At 33.4% G+C, this 18,923-nt stretch overlaps 1 protein-coding gene across 1 annotated transcript in view; it reads left to right on the top strand.

The window, feature by feature from the left end:
- The window catches only part of LOC128225926 (receptor-type tyrosine-protein phosphatase epsilon-like), a 122,210-nt gene that overhangs the window by 23,049 nt on the left and 80,238 nt on the right, over window positions 1–18,923 (top strand). Inside the window, exons 3-4 of the mRNA XM_052935820.1 lie at window positions 12,766–12,891; window positions 13,113–13,178. Coding sequence (XP_052791780.1) covers window positions 12,766–12,891; window positions 13,113–13,178 — 192 coding nt within the window. The remainder of the gene's footprint in view (window positions 1–12,765; window positions 12,892–13,112; window positions 13,179–18,923) is intronic.

The raw sequence follows: 18,923 nt of genomic DNA, 5'->3' as shown, positions 1-18,923 counted from the left end.
GATGAACAAAATTGTTTGTTTTTTGTCACAGAAAACAAACTAAGAATTGCAATGGGAATACTCAACGTATTAATGCTTATCCGTGTCAATGTAAAATGATGTCCAACAAGTTTGGGTGAATCATATTGTTGTAATGTTTGGGTGGAATACCATATCATTCTCACTACTATCATTTTGAAAATAGAAAGCAAAAATATAAGGAAACGTTGTTTCTTTCGAATAAGTTAACTCTTGACGTGCTCAATAATTAATATAAAGGTTTGCAGGAAAAACGAATACTGCTTTGGGATATCCGAGTTTCTGACATTTTGCATTTCCGGATAACACGGCAAACTTGGTTATCATTTCGAAACCGGATTTTACTTTTTAAATCCATTTTAAATTGTACTATCAGTCGACCTCCTAAAAGCTTTCGCATCGGAAGACGTTCAGTCCTTTCACTATTTTCTCACTCTACAAGCAATGCCAATTAAACGCTAAAAAGTATCAGAAGGACTTTGACTTGATGTTTGCGATTTAAAGAGCATAACTGTGTCCGATATATTTTTTGCAGACATTATTTGTTATGTATCATTCAAATAAGAGACATGTTGGTGTCTAAGATCTCCTTGATCATGCTTTTCCAACCATACGTACTGTTAAAGGATCTGTCCGGTGTATTTTTACATCAGTTTGCGAAACAGTTTTTTTTTTATTTATTTCATATCCAGTCATTGGGTATAAAGTGAATGGAAGCGCATACCAATCCTCAACATACAATTCCTGTTCAGCAGAGAAAGCCTTCGATGGTGTAAAAATATTCCAGGAATGGGAAAATCCATGCACATGTAGTATAACAGGATTTTATCGATTACCACATTGGTGGGAGATGAATTTTGGGTCCAAGCATTTGATTGGATCTATACAAGTCAGCGGTCGTTATGGTACGTATGAGGTAGTCATTTATTTTGTAAGCAAGGCATAGTTTTACATATACACAATGGTGCAAATCACCGAAGTCGCCGCATTTGCATTATATATTATTGCATGTCTGATTATTTGTGAGTAGGCAGTTCATACATTGCATTTAATCGCAAACAGAACGACCGACTTCAATTGACAATTTGTGCAATACATTGAAAGTATGCTAATCATAAAATAATATTTTTGCTAGTTAAAGATCTATGCTTTACTAAACGGTATTCTAAATGTGTTTAAATTAGATACTGCACCTGAAATTGTTTGAATAACTGACAGTACTGATGAAACTTGTATGGTGTAATCATATGCTATAATTTCATGCTGGTGCATTTGTTATATTAAGCATTGAGAAACAAGTATTTTATTTCCGACATGTATCAAGAGCAAACAATAGTTTTAAATTCCAAAATATACCTACCAAACAACATAGATATAGTCATATATTGTAAGCGCAGAGTAGTATCCATACTCACAAAATAAAAAAAAAATGTATACCGTATTATCAACGAGTTAAAGAACATCGCCCGTTATAACTCATTACTGTATGATACATCCAAGCTTAATTGCATTAACGAAATACCAAGAAATTTGATAACATCAACTCTAATGAATCAGGTCGAAGCAGAACGCATTGCATAATTTACATTTATATTTATTGAAGCATCTGTCACGACATAAGGTTAAAACAGCCATACTACAAATCCAAACAAAACGAAAATTAGCTTGTCTAAAAATAAGACACAAGGATTTTACTTCAGAATGGAAGCAAAAACGCTTGATATATGCAAACTAGTACATGTTGAAAGGGATATTTCGCAAACAATGTTTAGGGCCAACTGCAACTTTAGCGAGTAAACACATTTACACGTACATGAACAAGTTCAGAAATAACATGGAACGCCAACATAATAATTGTAATTGCTGGGCGTTAAAATCAAATGCGAAAACAAAGTTCAAGATACCAAACTTTAAATAGGTAATAATGACAATGAAAAGAAATACCAAATACAATTGTCAATTAATGTAATACATTAAAAGTATGTTTAACAAAACAGCTTCTTTTACTTGCTAGTTAAACATCAGTTATAATCAGTTCTCAATGATAACGTTAATGACAAAACAGATTTGGATATTACACGGAATGTGAGGTCATTCACATTGGGAGCAACAACACGTACTGCTTAAAGTTACAATACAAGACAGCTATCCGACATCGCTCGCATTTGTCATTAAAGGTTTAAAACTGATTGTTTTGAGTGTTTCCCTGTGCAAACGAGGATGTCACACTTATAACAAACACAAGTAATTAAACATGCTGTCAAATATGTATGGGATCAGCACGGCTAAAAGTCAAATCGGATTGAATCCTAAACCCGAAGAATAGCCTATTAAATATATGAAGCATGTTTGCAGGTCTGAAGACGGATTAACGGATAAAACAATAACATTACAAAACCATTCACGGACGTCAAAGCTAACCGCAGTCGAACAAAATGGAGCTATTTACTTTAATTGCAATATTGAAGCTAGAGTTAACTGCATTCAGAAAAGAATAATAAGAGAGTCACAAGAGGAGTCAATCGCCCGCTAAAATCAAATAATGTAATAAGTGGGATTCAATAAAATTCACAGGGTTGAGAACAGCATGCACTTCGCCTATCGTACGAATTTCGTCATCGAATACTCACAGGTATAATGTAAAATAGGTATAATGCCTGTTTAAAGATGTTTTGAAAGGTCATTGAGCCGATCAGCTAATTTAGCTGAAGAATTACGCATATTGTTTTTTGAACATCGCCGTATAGGTCAGGATGGGTTACTACATTAGCGATCATGATTTTAAGGATATATTTCAATTTAATATTAATTAGAGAATATGTTGTATTTCTGATTAAGTATCAGTGGACAGGTTAAAATCAATTTAGTATATCTAGCACCTTAACAGTGTAACAGTCATAAGTTAACTACGGAAATCACTCTCGTCCGAAAATACTCTAGCTTATTCAACCATCTGTGTAATAAATACACCTTAACAGGGAGTCTCTTGAATATTACCGTCCAATGACGTGTTATTAATAATGTGAATGTTAAAATCATCATGCTTGTAATAGCGTTTAATGGACAATTTAACCATTTTCAAGTTGTTGACGAAAATGATTCAAATTGTATCACAACTTTACAAGTACGTATGTTATATGTATATCTTCCATTTGTGTTAGGAAGTATGTCAACCAGTTTCTCTTTTTATCGTGTTCCCTCTATGACTGAGACAAAAATTGCTGCAGCGTCTGTTCATATAAGCTCTTAGATTTGTACATTGAGACATCTGGCGCTTGTCCTGTTCATGTCACTCATTATATAGAAACCCATATATATTTTTATTAAATGTGTTTTAATAATGAATAAAAACTATGGCATTAATGATTAGACGACATCCAAGAGTTCATTATCAAATCAGAAAGTTAAAAGTCAATGTTACGCTAATCAATCGAAAGCATTCTCTGATAGTTTTTTGAAACCTATTTCCATTTTAATTCATATGTTTTCACTGTCGTTTGCCAGCAAATTTTATAAAACGTGCTCGTCACTGTCAATTTGTATCGTCGAGAACTCGGTTTCAAGTGACAACAAAATTTACGATTCAATTGGTGGGTATAAGTGGGCTCATTTGCAAACAGTAGTTATAGTGAACAAAACGCTATGAAGATCGTGGAAACATTATATTAGCAATGTGTATCCCTTGACAAACATTCATTTGTTTTATTTTATGCGGGTCCGTTTAGCCTATTTCGATTTAAAGGTAATATGGTTTTAGTCAAATAGTAAAATCTTAATGCTAAATGCTAAAAATTCAAGTTATCGGTTATTTACGAATGCTTTTACCGTCGCCCTTTTACTTAATTTCATTTCGATTACAAAAATTCAATTAGGAACATGCCCGTTAATGTTTGAAAAAGGTTTTAATAACCGTTTGGCATTGGCACGGGATGAAAGTCCCATTTCTGACGGTATTAGGACCGAGGCCGGGAGAGCAATAAGGCAGCATATTTGGACGCAGCTTTATTTTATTTTATAACAGATGCCGCATCAATACAGAGTCGAAACCTTGTCGCTTATATAAGTAACGACACGATGGGAAATAACAGTGGTACAGTCGTTCACTCACCTAATTCGAGTGTTATTGGGTTAATCGTGCAGTTTCACCACGCTCCTAGGATTGCCCAGTTTATCAACATAAAACAAATGTTTACGATAGAAGTGATGACTATTTGTGAAGTTGAAGTATTTGGAGCAAGTAAGACTTTTTTGTGAGATTTAGGTATCATTATTTCGCACTTTATTTGCAGGGCATGATATTCGTACTTTTAAAGCACTCTCCTACGTTGTTATGGGTCGGGTATCGACAAGTTGAATGTTGTGTTGTGTGTACAAACTGCTGAAACACTTGACAGTAGCTGCTTCAAAGATAAAAATAGTTTGTCATAGTATTTGTTAATATGAAAGAATATACAAATTTTCAACAAATATCCCAAAACGATTCAGTAATATTGTAGGAAGTTTGACAAATTAAGATTGAGTGTACGAATTTCTGATTATATTATCAATCAGTTACCGTTTAATGTGTGTGCTCAATATGATTTACATTATTCCTTATATAACCGTGATCTACAATGTTTAAGTCCATTAATTTTAACAAACAAATTGAAGCATTTGCAATACACTTACAAATCTATATAGAACAACTAGAGAAGCCATAAAAAACATGATAAGTTTTCATAAATGCGTGATTTCACATGTCTTGACTTGAACGTGGTACCTAATAAATACATGTTAATATCATTTTTTAACAGAGTTTTTTTTCAAATTATTACAGCCTGTCCGTCTGGATATTTTGGTGACAAGTGTTTGCGAAGATGTCATTGTAAAAACCAATGTGAAGTTGTTTCTGGCAACTGCACTGTTTGTGAACCGGGTTGGGAGCTACCTACATGTGAAACTGGTATTTCCTTAAATGTATCAATATTGTGTATAACAATTTCCTCGACATCCATGATACTATATGTTTGTGTATAAATATACATAAATACTAGGTTAGTACCGTGGATGGATAAATGGCGAGGTGGGGGAATTTCGATGTTTATAAAAACACGGTAGATTACCTTAAAAGTATCAAGTACTTTATAAAAAGTGAGCACAACAGTTTTTATTCTTGACATCGGCACACTAGGTATACATTTTTTAATGTACCAAAAATCAAAACTGTTCAATTTTATTCAATATATTTCTATTGAAGGTAATGGCATTTTTTAATCAATGATCATTCATAATCAATTTAAAACAAAAAAAAAAATTTAAAAAGCATAAAAGTAATACAGTCACCAAACATAATCAAATCATTAAACAATTATTTTGCACAGTCTACACAAATCAAACAAGTTTACAATCGTCACATATTCAATGGATTTTATTAATGTTGATATTAAAGATAAATGTGAATTGGGGTTAGAACTGCATCGGCAAAAAGAGAACTTATTTTTATGTTGGATGTTGTCATTTAGCACCGAAATGGAAGTAACTGTCGTTTACTGCTGCACATTTTAGCCCTTCTGGTTGGGTTAAGTGTAAATGTAGAATTTTTGCCAATGCCATTACAATGTGTGATGAACTTTTCCTCGCATAAGGTCGTTGAGGTCGGTAGTTGGTAGAGTATTGAGGAGATTCTGAAGCACTGTCTGCGCTTTTCCTCTGACATTTTAGAATATAATTGAGGTTCATATTCTCGATAACATGACCAACTAACTGTAGAAAAAACATTACGTGGTCAACTATCATAATAACCCTTCATTTGTGACCGATTTGCATGCAATTGACATTATAAGGTTTATATTAATTATAAAATTACAAAGACACTAGTAGGCTTTTCATCCAAGTAAACTGAATCGCGAGTAATTCAGCTACAGCTGTTTTAACAATCTAGCTCATATTATAAATAAGTATAACTAAGACTTTTTATATCTAAATTTCATAAATGCCCATTTTAAGATTTTAAAAATATATATTGGCCCAATATTAAAACATGTGCCATAACATGTTTAACCAACGATCTAGACAGATGTACCTATTTATAATAACTAAGTAATTTTGTTCATGATACTATCAATGGCACTCTATTATTTTTATTCCTTAACAGAACGTGACTACTGGCATTAAGTGGCATGTTAAATATTTCAAGTAGTATACACAGTTGATGAATCGTGATCCTGTTTCATTTAAGGATCTTGATAACAAAGATGGAAGAAAGTCACTCTTGGCAACGCCAGCGATGCTTCATTTAATTTATGTCAGTTGAAATGAAATTAATACGTTAAAGGGGCACGAATTTATTTCAATAATATTTAAACAATTATAACCAAGGTGTGTTTTCAATACGTTTGCCTCAACAATACTTCATATATTTTGATATGTAATGGCTATATGCTTTCTGCATATATACTCGTATTTCGATATTACCTATGTTTTTACTATATGGAGTAACATTCGAAATATACATAATTGCCGAGACTTTAAAACAAATTGAATGAATTATCTCAACAATATATCAGCCAATCTATTTTACAGATATAAGGTGACCGATTAGAAATGTTGCTCAATGCATAGAAAAATAACGAAATTATGACACGATTGTTTCAACTTACGACTAAGAACATTAATTATATAAATCCCAAAACCTGAAACATGATATTGTTATCTTTTATCAAATCATATAACCGCGTAATTAATATGTTGAATTCTGTAACAGTCTGTTCACAAGGGTTTCATGGACAAAATTGCAGCGAAGAATGTTCACAGAATTGTAGAAAAGACATTTGCAACGCACAAGACGGCAACTGTGTTCTAGGATGTAAACCAGGATTCGATTTTGTATTGAACATGAAATGCTTACGGGGTAATGTATTCCGTTAACGCCAGTGGTTTGTCCCTTGGAATATTTGTGTGCAAATTTATATTATACACATGACTTCAATAATGTGAATCATTGTAAAGACTATACTGATTTGTTTTATAAAGTGACAGCTACAAGAAATAGCGAATCTAATACACATATAATGTGGCAAAATTGTATTTCTTTACAAAACAGTAAGATAAACGTTTGTTCACTTCAAAATGGAGTAAAATCGAAATTAATATCAAAACTCTTAATTGATTACCTTTTTGGATATTCTCAACAGAACCTTACTGATTATTTTCGTTATTTATCAAATGTTTACCACAATGATGAAAGTCTGTTGAATTTTGTTACAGTCTGTATACAAGGCTATTTTGGACAAAATTGCAGCAAAGAATGCTCACAGAATTGTAGGAATGATAAGTGCAACGCAGTGGACGGCAACTGTGTGCTAGGCTGCAAACCAGGATTTGATTTTACAATGAACAAGAACTGCTCATCTGGTAGGTTACTCCGTTAATGCCATTGATTAAGAATATTCGTGTCCAAATTATATGCACAAACATAACGTTAATAATCGGATTTTCTAAGACTGAGGTAATACTTATTTATGTTCCTTTTAATGAGACAGTTGAAAAAAGCTCTAAATATGGCCAAAACTTCAACACATTTGTTTTGGCAAAGTTGTTTGTTTTGTTGAAATCATGATGCTTGTAGTTTCTCTTCTTATCAAAATGGAGAACAAAGAATCAAAACCTTGAATTGATTCCCGTTTGCAACTTTTTAACAAAACCATGATTATGATTTAAATATTTTTTATCAAACATGTAGAACAACTATTCTGGTCTATTAACTTTTGTTACAGTCTGTAGACAAGGATATTATGGACAAAATTGCAGCAAATATTGTTCGCAGAATTGTAGGTACGAAATTTGCAACGCACAGGACGGCAACTGCGTGATAGGATGCAAACCTGGATTCGATTTTACAATTAACCTAAACTGCTCATCTGGTAATGTGTCCTCCGTAAATGCCAACGTTTTGTCCATTGGAATACTAGTGTGCACATTTATATACATACACATGACCTTAATGATTTAATCTTTGTCAGTATTAAGGATATACTGTTATATGTTGTTTTTTAATGTCAGAGATACAATAAATAGACAATCTATTACACATTTATTGAGGCAAATTGTATTTTCACAAAATTCAGAACGATGAAAGTGTGCTCTCATCGAAATGAGTAAAATATATCACAACCCTTAATTGATTCCTTTTTGGAACTTCTCAACAGAACCTAAATTGTGACATTTGTTTACCAAATATCTAAACCTACGTGAAATATCTATTTAAATTTATTACAGTATGTACACAGGGCTATTTTGGACAAAATTGCAGCAAAAAATGCTCACATAATTGTAGGGATGATAATTGCAACGCAGAGGACGGCACCTGTGTGCAAGGATGCAAACGAGGATTCGACTTTACCGTAAACACGAACTGCTCATCTGGTAACGTACTCCTTAAATTCCAATTGCCTGTCCATTTGACTATTCACATGCAAATGTCTATGCATAAACATAAATATAATAAGTTGAATGTTTGTCTAGACTAAGTTAAAACAGATATATGTTTCACAATTGGATAGTTACAAATGAACAAAATATAACCAATTCTACTAAAATTTATACAGGAAAACTTGTACTTTCTTTAAAGTCCGAATAAAATATTTGTTTCCATCTAAATGGAGTAAAAATCAAAACACTTATTTCATTCCCGTTATGAATTGTAATGTTATGAATATAACAATTTACAAACACGAAGCCCTATTAGGAATAGGGAAAACAGCAAGTATAGTAATATCTGTATTTTTTTAATCATCTTAATGAAATTTTATATCAATTCAACAAAATGTAATGACAGACAAATATCTTTCGATGCATTTTTACATTATCTGAAATTAAGAATCAAAATAGAAGAGCAAATAGCATTTAACAATGATTAGTATGAGACTCTTAGAAATAAATGGGAAGTAATCACTATTCTAAACAACTAATATAAATAGAAAGACACGTCTGGCCTAAAAAAAACACATTTCACATCATTGTTTGTTTTCCTCACATAGATAAAGTAATATTTTGAAGATAAAAGGGGACATCACTTGTGCGTGTGTGTGTGTGTGTGTGTGTGTGCGTGTGCGTGTGCGTGTGCGTGTGCGTGTGCGTGTGCGCGCGTGTGCGTGTGTGTGTGTGTGCGTGTGCGTGTGCGCGCGCGTGTGTGTGTGTGTGTGCGCGCGCGCGATAGAAAATTGTTTTTTTTTCTACACAACATGGAAATGTTTAAGCATACATATGTTCTTGATATATTATGTAAATATGATATATGTTGAATATAAAATGAGAAAACAAATGAATTGCTAATGTTTCTGACCAAGACAAATTGATTATTTTATTTAATAGCACGTATCCATAATATCTATGTGAAAAGTAGTTTTACATACCAATAAAATTGATTGTATTTAAGAATGTCAACCCGGATTTTACGATGATTGCAAAAAGGTTTGTGGACAATGTAAACAGCCACCATGTAAAACAACTGATGGCCATTGCTTTGGCGGCGGCTGTGAAAAAGGATACAAAGGAGATAAATGTGACAAAGGTAATATAATCTTGGTATTCAAATTGCTTGTTTCACCGATTAATTCATACGTTATAAATTTCAAAACTCTTCCAGCTTCCTACAGTCATATCAGTAGATATTAAAGTAGGTAAAATAGTTTTTGTTGGTGTCACCTCAGAATAATGTCAGACACATAGGGATTACTATGTCCAGAGTGTCTACCTCGTCCGCCTCGTGGTCCGTGTCGTGCATATATATATATATATATATATATATATATATATATATATATATATATATATATATATATATATATATATATATATATATATATATATATATATATATATATATATATATATGTGTGTGTGTCTTCATGTCAACGGGATGTGCAACCTTGGATATATATATATATATATACATTACTGCACTTTATTCAGAGGTGTTTGCTTGTAAATGAGATCGTGCAGTCGAAGATGCAAACAAGGATTGCGGTGTATAAACGCTGGACAAAATAATCTAAATGTGTCTGCCATGCTTTACATACGACCGAAAATAGGTTTCCGATGATTTACTTGTGTATGGAGTGCTGTAAAGTCTTCAGGCTGTGCATGAGAATGTATATTGGATATGATCAGTGAATGACCCGTGTTGCTATTGCCACGTCAGCATTGGGCGCTGCCGACAGGCGACACATCAAAATCGCGAATCTTTAGTTTAAGGATGTACCAATTTGTCAAGCGTTTTTTCATGTTTTAAGGATGCCGCACCGGCAGTTATGGCGACAAATGCTCAAGCAATTGTAGTCAACAGTGTATCGCTGTCACCATGTCAACGGGATGTGCAACCTTGGATGCAAGCCTGGTTATACTTTTTTGATCGACCCAAAGTGTAAAACTCGTAAGTATTGATATGTTGTTTTTTCCTGTACATTCGATTATGATTTTATTGAGGTGAGCACAGTTTGCGTTAATAATGCACATTGATAATAATTCTTTTATTGTTCTAATGAATGAATATCTCGGCTGAAATATAAAAATACTGTACCACCTCGAGGTTGTTACATCACTGAAGGAGGCAGGATGATATGATAACCGCAATGTTGGATGCGCCATTAATGGTACATTTATATGGCCTAATGCGTTTAAACTATTTTAAGCCAAATCGTCGTTATTACAAATCGTATGAAATAATTATTCGATGGGCTTCTTATAGGCATTGCATTTACACATGCTTCATTATTTTTGCAGCCATGAATGTGACCCCATGTTAATATGTTTATACTGGTTACTGCCCTGACATTGTGTTCTTTTCTTATAAAGCATGCACAAATGGAAATTATGGCAATAACTGCACCCAGTATTGTGGCGGATGAATAAATGCATTTTCTTTATGGCACAACAGCGCCCGGTTAAAGTTTAAAATCCATTATGCTGGCAACAATGAATTTGTTCATTTTTGTTTATATTTATGAACATTTCACAAAAGAAAGAACAATTGGTCAGTGTCTGACTACGTTAGAGGGGGCGCAACGTTCGAGTGCAACTCTTGCCGTGCGCCCAATCCTCCTTGAGTCATATACATCTAGGGTTTAAACGTGTGTTTCCATCCGAAATTGCTTTTTGCGCATTATTAATTGCGTTTACACACTTGAACATAACTCGAAATGATATGCCTGAATATTTCTAATGTTTTACCATGAATTTGGGCCAATTTCAAACCTTTATTTTTCATACAATTGGCTCACGATTTGAATGCAGCCAATTATATTTGTTAATACCAACATCCCAAGTATTTTGATCATTATCATCACAGTATTGTCAAACTTATCACACGTCCATTAGTGTTCTTTTATGTGCTAAATTTAAAATCACATAATTTATTACTGTAAATTCAAAGTAATATAGCGTTTATTTTTTAGGTGAATGCTGTAGTATGTTCAATCGGATTTGTACAGCGTACATATATCGCTCTTATGTATACATTTCCTTATAATTTGCCGTGTAATTTGAACAAAATATTACAAAAAGCTTTGATGGTTAACAAGAATGCCTTCTATTACGGGATTTGGTGTTGATGATGCAAAATACCTGGACCTTTTATTAAAATATTGCAATGCTTTAAGGTCAACGCAGATATCAAAACTGATTCATGTTTCCTGGTTTTTTTAGCCAACAGCTCCATTCAAAAATATATTGCAAGGGTCTATGTTACGAGTTAATTGTACTGGAACATTAGAAAACACCAACATAGCCACAACGTGCCATCATATAAAAATCATATAGATATCAAGTGATTTATGCGTTTCTACCCCACATAGAGGAATGCCCTGAGTTCAAACATGGATAGCCATTGTCAAGAATCAAGCATTTAAACGACGAGTTATAGTTAATTTCTCCTAAGTTTGCTCTGAAGTGGTCGGAAAAGGACTTACTGAGATACTTCCGGTCGGATGGTAGTAAAAATATGGCTCAAACGGGTATATTCAGCTATGCCAAAATCGAACCGGAAAACCGCTTTCTATAAAGATAATTCTAATTTACAAACTACCCGACATTGAATCAAGATATGAATATCAGATTTAACTAAAGTCAGATTATTCAAGCCCCCCCCCCGCTTAATCCAATCCTCAAAAGCTAAAAATACTAATATATAAACAATAGTTTTATTTCAACAAGTTTTGTTTAAACCCCTGATAAGTTTTACATTCCTTTCGTTTCAGACCACAACATTATGTACTAATGTTAGCTTCCTCCGTACGAGGCTGACACAGCTCTACAAATGGACAAATCTGTTTTCAGTTGTGCTAACCCCATTGCCTTCTTCAAATTAAAGATGTGCCCCTCCGCTTTAAATGCTCGATTCATGTGACCATCATTTCCTGTTCATTATACGAGTCTGGTTGCCTGTGTTCGATCCATTTTAAATTTAAATGATGTCTTTCGATGGGAGCCTAATCTTGTAACGTGCCAGCTGTATGTCCAATCGGCGTTGGACATCTTATTGTGTGTGTTTGGATACTCGGCTGAGCTTTTTTTGTCAAGATCTATGAGTTTCTGTCTTCAAAGCTGATCTCTGTAATTTTATTTTGAGCTTTATTGGTCAGTGTAATGCCAACTATTGGGATTATCTTTGTAGTTTATTGATACGGGGATGGGCACTGTAGTTTCTGGGAACTGGTCTATATACGTTTGGCTGTTTTTCTGATCCTATCGGTTTTTATCTTTCCACTATAGAATGTCCAGGTGACACGTACGGTACCATGTGCCACAGCAGCTGCAGTAAGAAATGTAAATATGGATGTAACAAAGTTGATGGTGAATGCAATTGCTGTGTGGACGGCTGGGCTGGACAGTTTTGCGGTAGGTGAAAACAAAACATTTGTAAGTCACTATCGAAACATTTCAAATCGGAAACTAAGCCGTTACAATACGATTGTTAAAAGCCTATCAACTACGAAAAGGTGACTTGCAGGTTAAATCAGAGAAAATTTCAGTTTTTCTTAAAAGGAAACCCCGTAGCAGTTCATGCATATAGCGATGAGTGATAAAATAATTATAGTTAAATACATTTAATCTTTAAGATGATAAGGAGGAGCAGAAGTTTACCATCTCCGAGGTTGCCGTGGTGGCTGGCGGGTCGATTGGAGGTTGTCTTTTTCTTCTCGGACTGATGTTTGCTTGTGTTCTTGGATATAGAAGATACATGTCGGCATCTAAAAAAAGAGACACAACTTGCGTTGTTCCGTGAGTGTGTCATATTTTTATATCGCTGTCTGAGTCTTATAGTTGATAATGAGTGTACTGAAGGATACATTCGATATAATGTGCGAACATTACATGCACATTTAGATATATGTTAGTGAAATGTTGTGAAATCCAGTACATGTATCAAAAAGTGCTGTGTTCAGTTAATGATGAATTGATTCTTTATAACATACACGTTTTGCCATGACGAAAAAATGATGTATTTGAAACCATTATTGAGATATTTTTTAATCCAGTCCACAAGCATGACAATATTTTACTAGAGCTTGACCACTAAATGGTATGATCGAAAATTGTCTTAAATCCGCCAAAGAACCTTTACATTTATGTGATTTGCTACCAGGTGTGGTAGATTGTTCACATTTGCAGTAAAACAGCAGAGTTTTATACATTTGTATTGTTATACTTTATATTGTCCTATCTTATGTGGCATGAGGGGTATGCAGGTTATATGACCTACTGGGGATGCTTTTTAATGTTCTCGTAACCAAATAATATAAATCCAATTTACATAGCATATTTTGATAGCAATTATAATTAAATGACTTTTTGGGTTAAAAAGATGGTAAATTGCACACTTAACATATTTTCAGAGACAGAATATATGCTAACACTGGGAGAGAATACGAAGGCCCCTATGAAATCCCACTTAAAAACAGCAATGAACATATATACCAGACAATCCAAAACTGACACGTGTCAAGAAATGTTCTCTTTGTAAATATGCGAAGAAAATATTACGTTATTTCAATGGAACTGTGACGTATGTGTGTGCTCCAGAGGCAATAATAATTACGTGTGTGCTTCAGTAACACAGACACTTTTGCTTGTGCACCAGTGACACGTTATATGATGCGTGTGCTTCAGTGACACGTTTAACGTATACTGTTTATCAAAAGCGAAATCAAAGACTGAATATATTTAAACACATTTTATAAATTCTTATCTTTTTAGTTGGACTATACAACTGTTACATGGTATTTCAGTGTACGTTGGGAGACCCAAATACATTAACAGGTACGACAAAGAGCCGTGTTATATTACAGGGTTTGCAAAAATCAACATAGTAGAGCTACATGATTTAATTATTGTAAATGGTGCCATCTTATCCTTATTATATCAAATTGATATACTGCATTGTTCAATATGTCTATATGGCGATATGATTGTATGCGTCGTGTGTACTGTTTACGTTACCAAACACTATTAATATTTACTTATTTTAGTTTTTAACTATACGTGGAAGCCATTTTTATTTCATTGCAACATTATTTGTTTAATTGATGAACTCCGTTGTTATTTCTGAAGTTTTTGTCGGTTAAAACATAGTCGGTCATGTTTATCTACATGTACATATTAAACCCGATATTAAACTTATATGTATTTGACTTTTGTGGTGCTTGTAACTGAAAATCCAGGGCCCGTATCCACAGAGCTATTTGATGGAAATGAATTCCTTATATTGTTTTACAATTGCTACACTTTCAATAAAGAATAGTATGCATAAATTTTACAACAATTGAAGTATGTTAATAGGAACTGATTAATGTAACAATATTTTCCTATTTTGTATGCATGTTTTAGTAATGATATAGTTTTATTTTTAAAATCGATATAATGGTATCAATAATTAGTTTAAAAGTGTCAACTTTTCCATCACCGGCTTAAGCAGAATTTATTTTTGAAAATAGTCATGGCATAATTATTGATTTCAAAGGCTCTGAAACCTAAATTATTATTCCGAAAGACAATATGCATTCACCACACGACAGTAAATGCTAGTTGTAGTGTATGGTAAAAACGTTCATGAAAGGATCTATTTTTTTCGTTTTTTAATCGGTGTAAGCAATTACTAATGCATATTTATTCATAAAGATAATGCTAATATTTGGACACAAATGTTGAGGGCGTAAGTACTAACACATAAATGAAGGAAAATAAATGTTAAATGCATTTCAAACAACAGTATTAGAAGGATGGGACAAATTCAAATCAAAATAAAACATCCTTGAACTTTCCATTTTGTTAAAAATAATGATATTATGTAACATGTTATTGTTGTTGTTGTTTTTTTTGTTTATTGTTAGTTCACTAAATGTTGATGATTTCGTTGCTATATAAAGATTATTTCTAAGAGTTTGTTTTCTCTAGAACATTTCCGGCAGGCGACTAGTTGCCCGTTGTTCTTTTATGAGCAGTTGCCGACTGTTATAAGATCTGAATATGATAAAATCATCCAAAGAAATGAATAAATGAAGAATGACGGTCGATCGTTCGTGTGAACTAGTAAATAGCTACTCGAAGTTACCAACCAACAGCTAATTGAGATGTGTACATGCAACACACGACGTTATTTCATGGGAATTAACAATCTACTGTTCAAGTTGCTAAAAGTGTCATGAACCAATGGTGTTTATTATGGAGTACAGAAGGTTACCAAATCACGAGCTTGGTTTCCAGAGAAAACTTATGCCATTGGTTTGGCTAAGTAAGCTGTTTACAACTAACTAAAAATCTAAGGCAACTCTATGCATATCCGTTGTAACAGGGAGCGTTAGTTTAAACTTATATAAACTTACAACGATTGTGAATCAAGTTATTTCAACATTATATTAAAATTTCTGGTTGGTACGGTTTTACGCGAAAGTGTGGTGTTGTGATGTGGCGGAAACCGGAGTACCCGGTGAAAACCCAATTATACGGCTTGGTGACCACAAACCAAACGCACAGGAAGAGTTTGCGATTGTTCACCGAACAGTTTTCATCTGACAATATCATTCTTTCGGAAACAAACATGAATGTGTCATCTCTGTAGTTTATTTCATATTAAAACAAGGGTATACGTTACTCGAGATGTTGATTATGTATTAAGTATTGATTTTGACATCAAAAGTAAACAAAACATTGGTAAAATATCAGGTGTGTTTTGATTTATATTTGGACATGATTTGCAGTTGAACACTTTGCATATTTAAAGTATATACACTGCAAATAGAAAACAAAGCAATTTATCACACACATGATATCTATAATACTTATTTATAAGTACTAGACGCATATTCATGACGTACGGTTTCTTGCAGAGCAGAAATTTATGTTCGTAGATCAAATACACCAACGCAAAGCAGAAGCAAGGTTGATATTATATCGAGTATTAAAATAACAATGTATATTGTTTAATGGAAAGCATTCGAAAACGAGATGTTGGTTCATTCCACAAAACGAGAGTTTCTTTTTAGTCATTCAGAGATTGCATTGCTGGTATTCTCCGGCGCGCATACAGCACCAGAAATGGCAAGCACCTGACGTTATCGTTATCTATTTCTCAATCCACGTCGGCAGTCTTCTTCAATACTTAAAGTGTATTCGGGTAGACCCTCGCATTGCATCCAATCATAACTGTAACCGGGTCAGACATTCCAATATTATTTATAAAAAAGTGACGACCACATCAGTAGTAACAATGCCACCCAAATTTAAATTCAACAGCCAAGTATTATTAGTGTTTCCAGTTGTTATTTTACTGTTTAAATTAGTATATTCCGTTGAAAACTGTATTGGATTGCATCTTCTCACACATTTTTTATCATTAACAATATATATTTATCTGATACATAACAGACCTATAAGATAAAGTAAAATATTTATTTTTTTAATAAATATTGTTTAAATCATCGCTGGAAAAGATACCTTCATCTTGCTCAGTGTTATTATCGAACACTGTAATACTTCTCCTAATCTATATGTTTGTTTTGTCTAATGCTCAGATTGAGCGTTGACTTTATAAAACTTCGCAAATATGAACATTTTTGTTCGAATTTCCTCCTATAGTTTGCATATATATTTTAATATATCAATGAGCTTTGATTATATAGCAATATTCCATCCAACCACATGAAGCAATTTTGTATAATAACGGATATTACATTAGCGTGCAGGCTGGCTGCACAATGCACAATGCATAATACGTATCTTGAGTTTAGCAGTACTCTTTATTGCTTGGTCATGACAATGAACTATATAAAGTATCATGTTAGTATGATCGTATTAAGTTAAATGTTATCTAAAATGGTGTATATAATGCGATATATTGTGTTTTAATCTGTATCTGAAGAAGGATTGTCAAATTAATGTTTTATCGAGTTATGCCTTTACGTAAAGCAAAAGAAACTGATGTTTTTGGCCCAAACAGTGTAAGAATCAAGACAATAACATCACAACTTCATCCTTTTCAGAGACCTAATATAATACATATGATTTTCTTCCAGTGAAAATTTGTTTAATTGTCAAAGTATATCTCCAATTGAATTATTATCATGTTGTCACTTGACGACAAATAAAGTTGTGTATTCATTTTCTATAAGTTTATTTCCTTCCTGGACATCTATCAATGTAAGCATGAACATTTCACAGGTTCTTTCCGAGTAGTTGTCTCTTTATGTAACCTTACACTAACTGTATAAGACTTGCACCATTAAAATGATTTTAAATAAACTCTTACCTAGCAAAAAAGCTGTATCATGTGACGAAATCAAGCACCTCGTATTTTCGATTTGGAACTTATGCATAGTGTAATAAGGATAAGGGTATGACCTATCAAGTTTGTCACTATGTTAATACACCCACTGCAACAGTATGTAATAATGAAAATACTTAAAGCACAAGGCAAATTGAAACAATTGCCTTATATCAGATGTTTTAAACCCTTTTCGTATCAATGCACACATCGACTTTACTTTCGAATTTCAAATAAAAATTACAAAGGGTCCAAAACACTCTAGATAGACACTTGCATGTGTTTACTTTCTTCTCTGCAAAGTGATATATACGCAGTGTGTCCCGCATTGAGGGCATGTCACGCGATAGCTTTTTGTTAAAGTGTTTGTCATACATTTCAGCCGAAGTGTTTGTAAACGTTCGGATACATTCGTGCAAGGTTTGCTGTAACACAAATCTCGCCAATTGCATGTTGTTTAGTTTAAACATATTTAGTTTACAACGATTGTGAAACAAGTTATTACAACATTATATTAATCACTCTCGTTGGCACGATTTTACGCGAGAGTGTGGTCTTGTTTGCATGTTGTGTATTTATCAATTAAACATTTGGTGCTGTAAATAAGTTTTACTGGATACAGACATTGTTGTTGATGCTGCAAAAGGTATATTGTTGTTTTTTTTTTAAAAACATAAGGCGTTTGGTAGATACTTTTTGCACTAGTCCAAGCAACAGTTAGCTCGTTTTTGTATAACTGTAGAATGTTTCTGCTGCATCAAAGTACACTTCACGAACAAATATATTCAAAGTATCGTCATTTCGAGCTGAGAAGAGATGTAGAATATTTAAATGTACGTTGTTTTTTCAGCTAGCTATTTTGGATGACCTCAGAAACAAAACGTCCATAACACTTATCAAATATAAAACAAATTAATACTGTTCTCACTGCTTTAACTCTTTCTGCTTTCATTTTTAAACAATTGTCAACTTCTACATGGTAATACGCAAGTTAAAGGAAAGTTCTACTGTAACAGGAATTACATCTGGCGACACGTATGGCAACTCACTGGCTTTCTTTGTCCTGATGAAACGGCCATATAAAACACATTCTAGATTAATAAATGTGAGA

The sequence above is a fragment of the Mya arenaria genome, chromosome 3, assembly GCF_026914265.1.
Source record: "Mya arenaria isolate MELC-2E11 chromosome 3, ASM2691426v1".
Lineage (NCBI taxonomy): Eukaryota > Metazoa > Mollusca > Bivalvia > Myida > Myidae > Mya > Mya arenaria.
The sequence above is the reverse complement of the archived record's forward strand: the minus strand, read 5'-3'. Positions and strand labels throughout refer to the sequence as shown.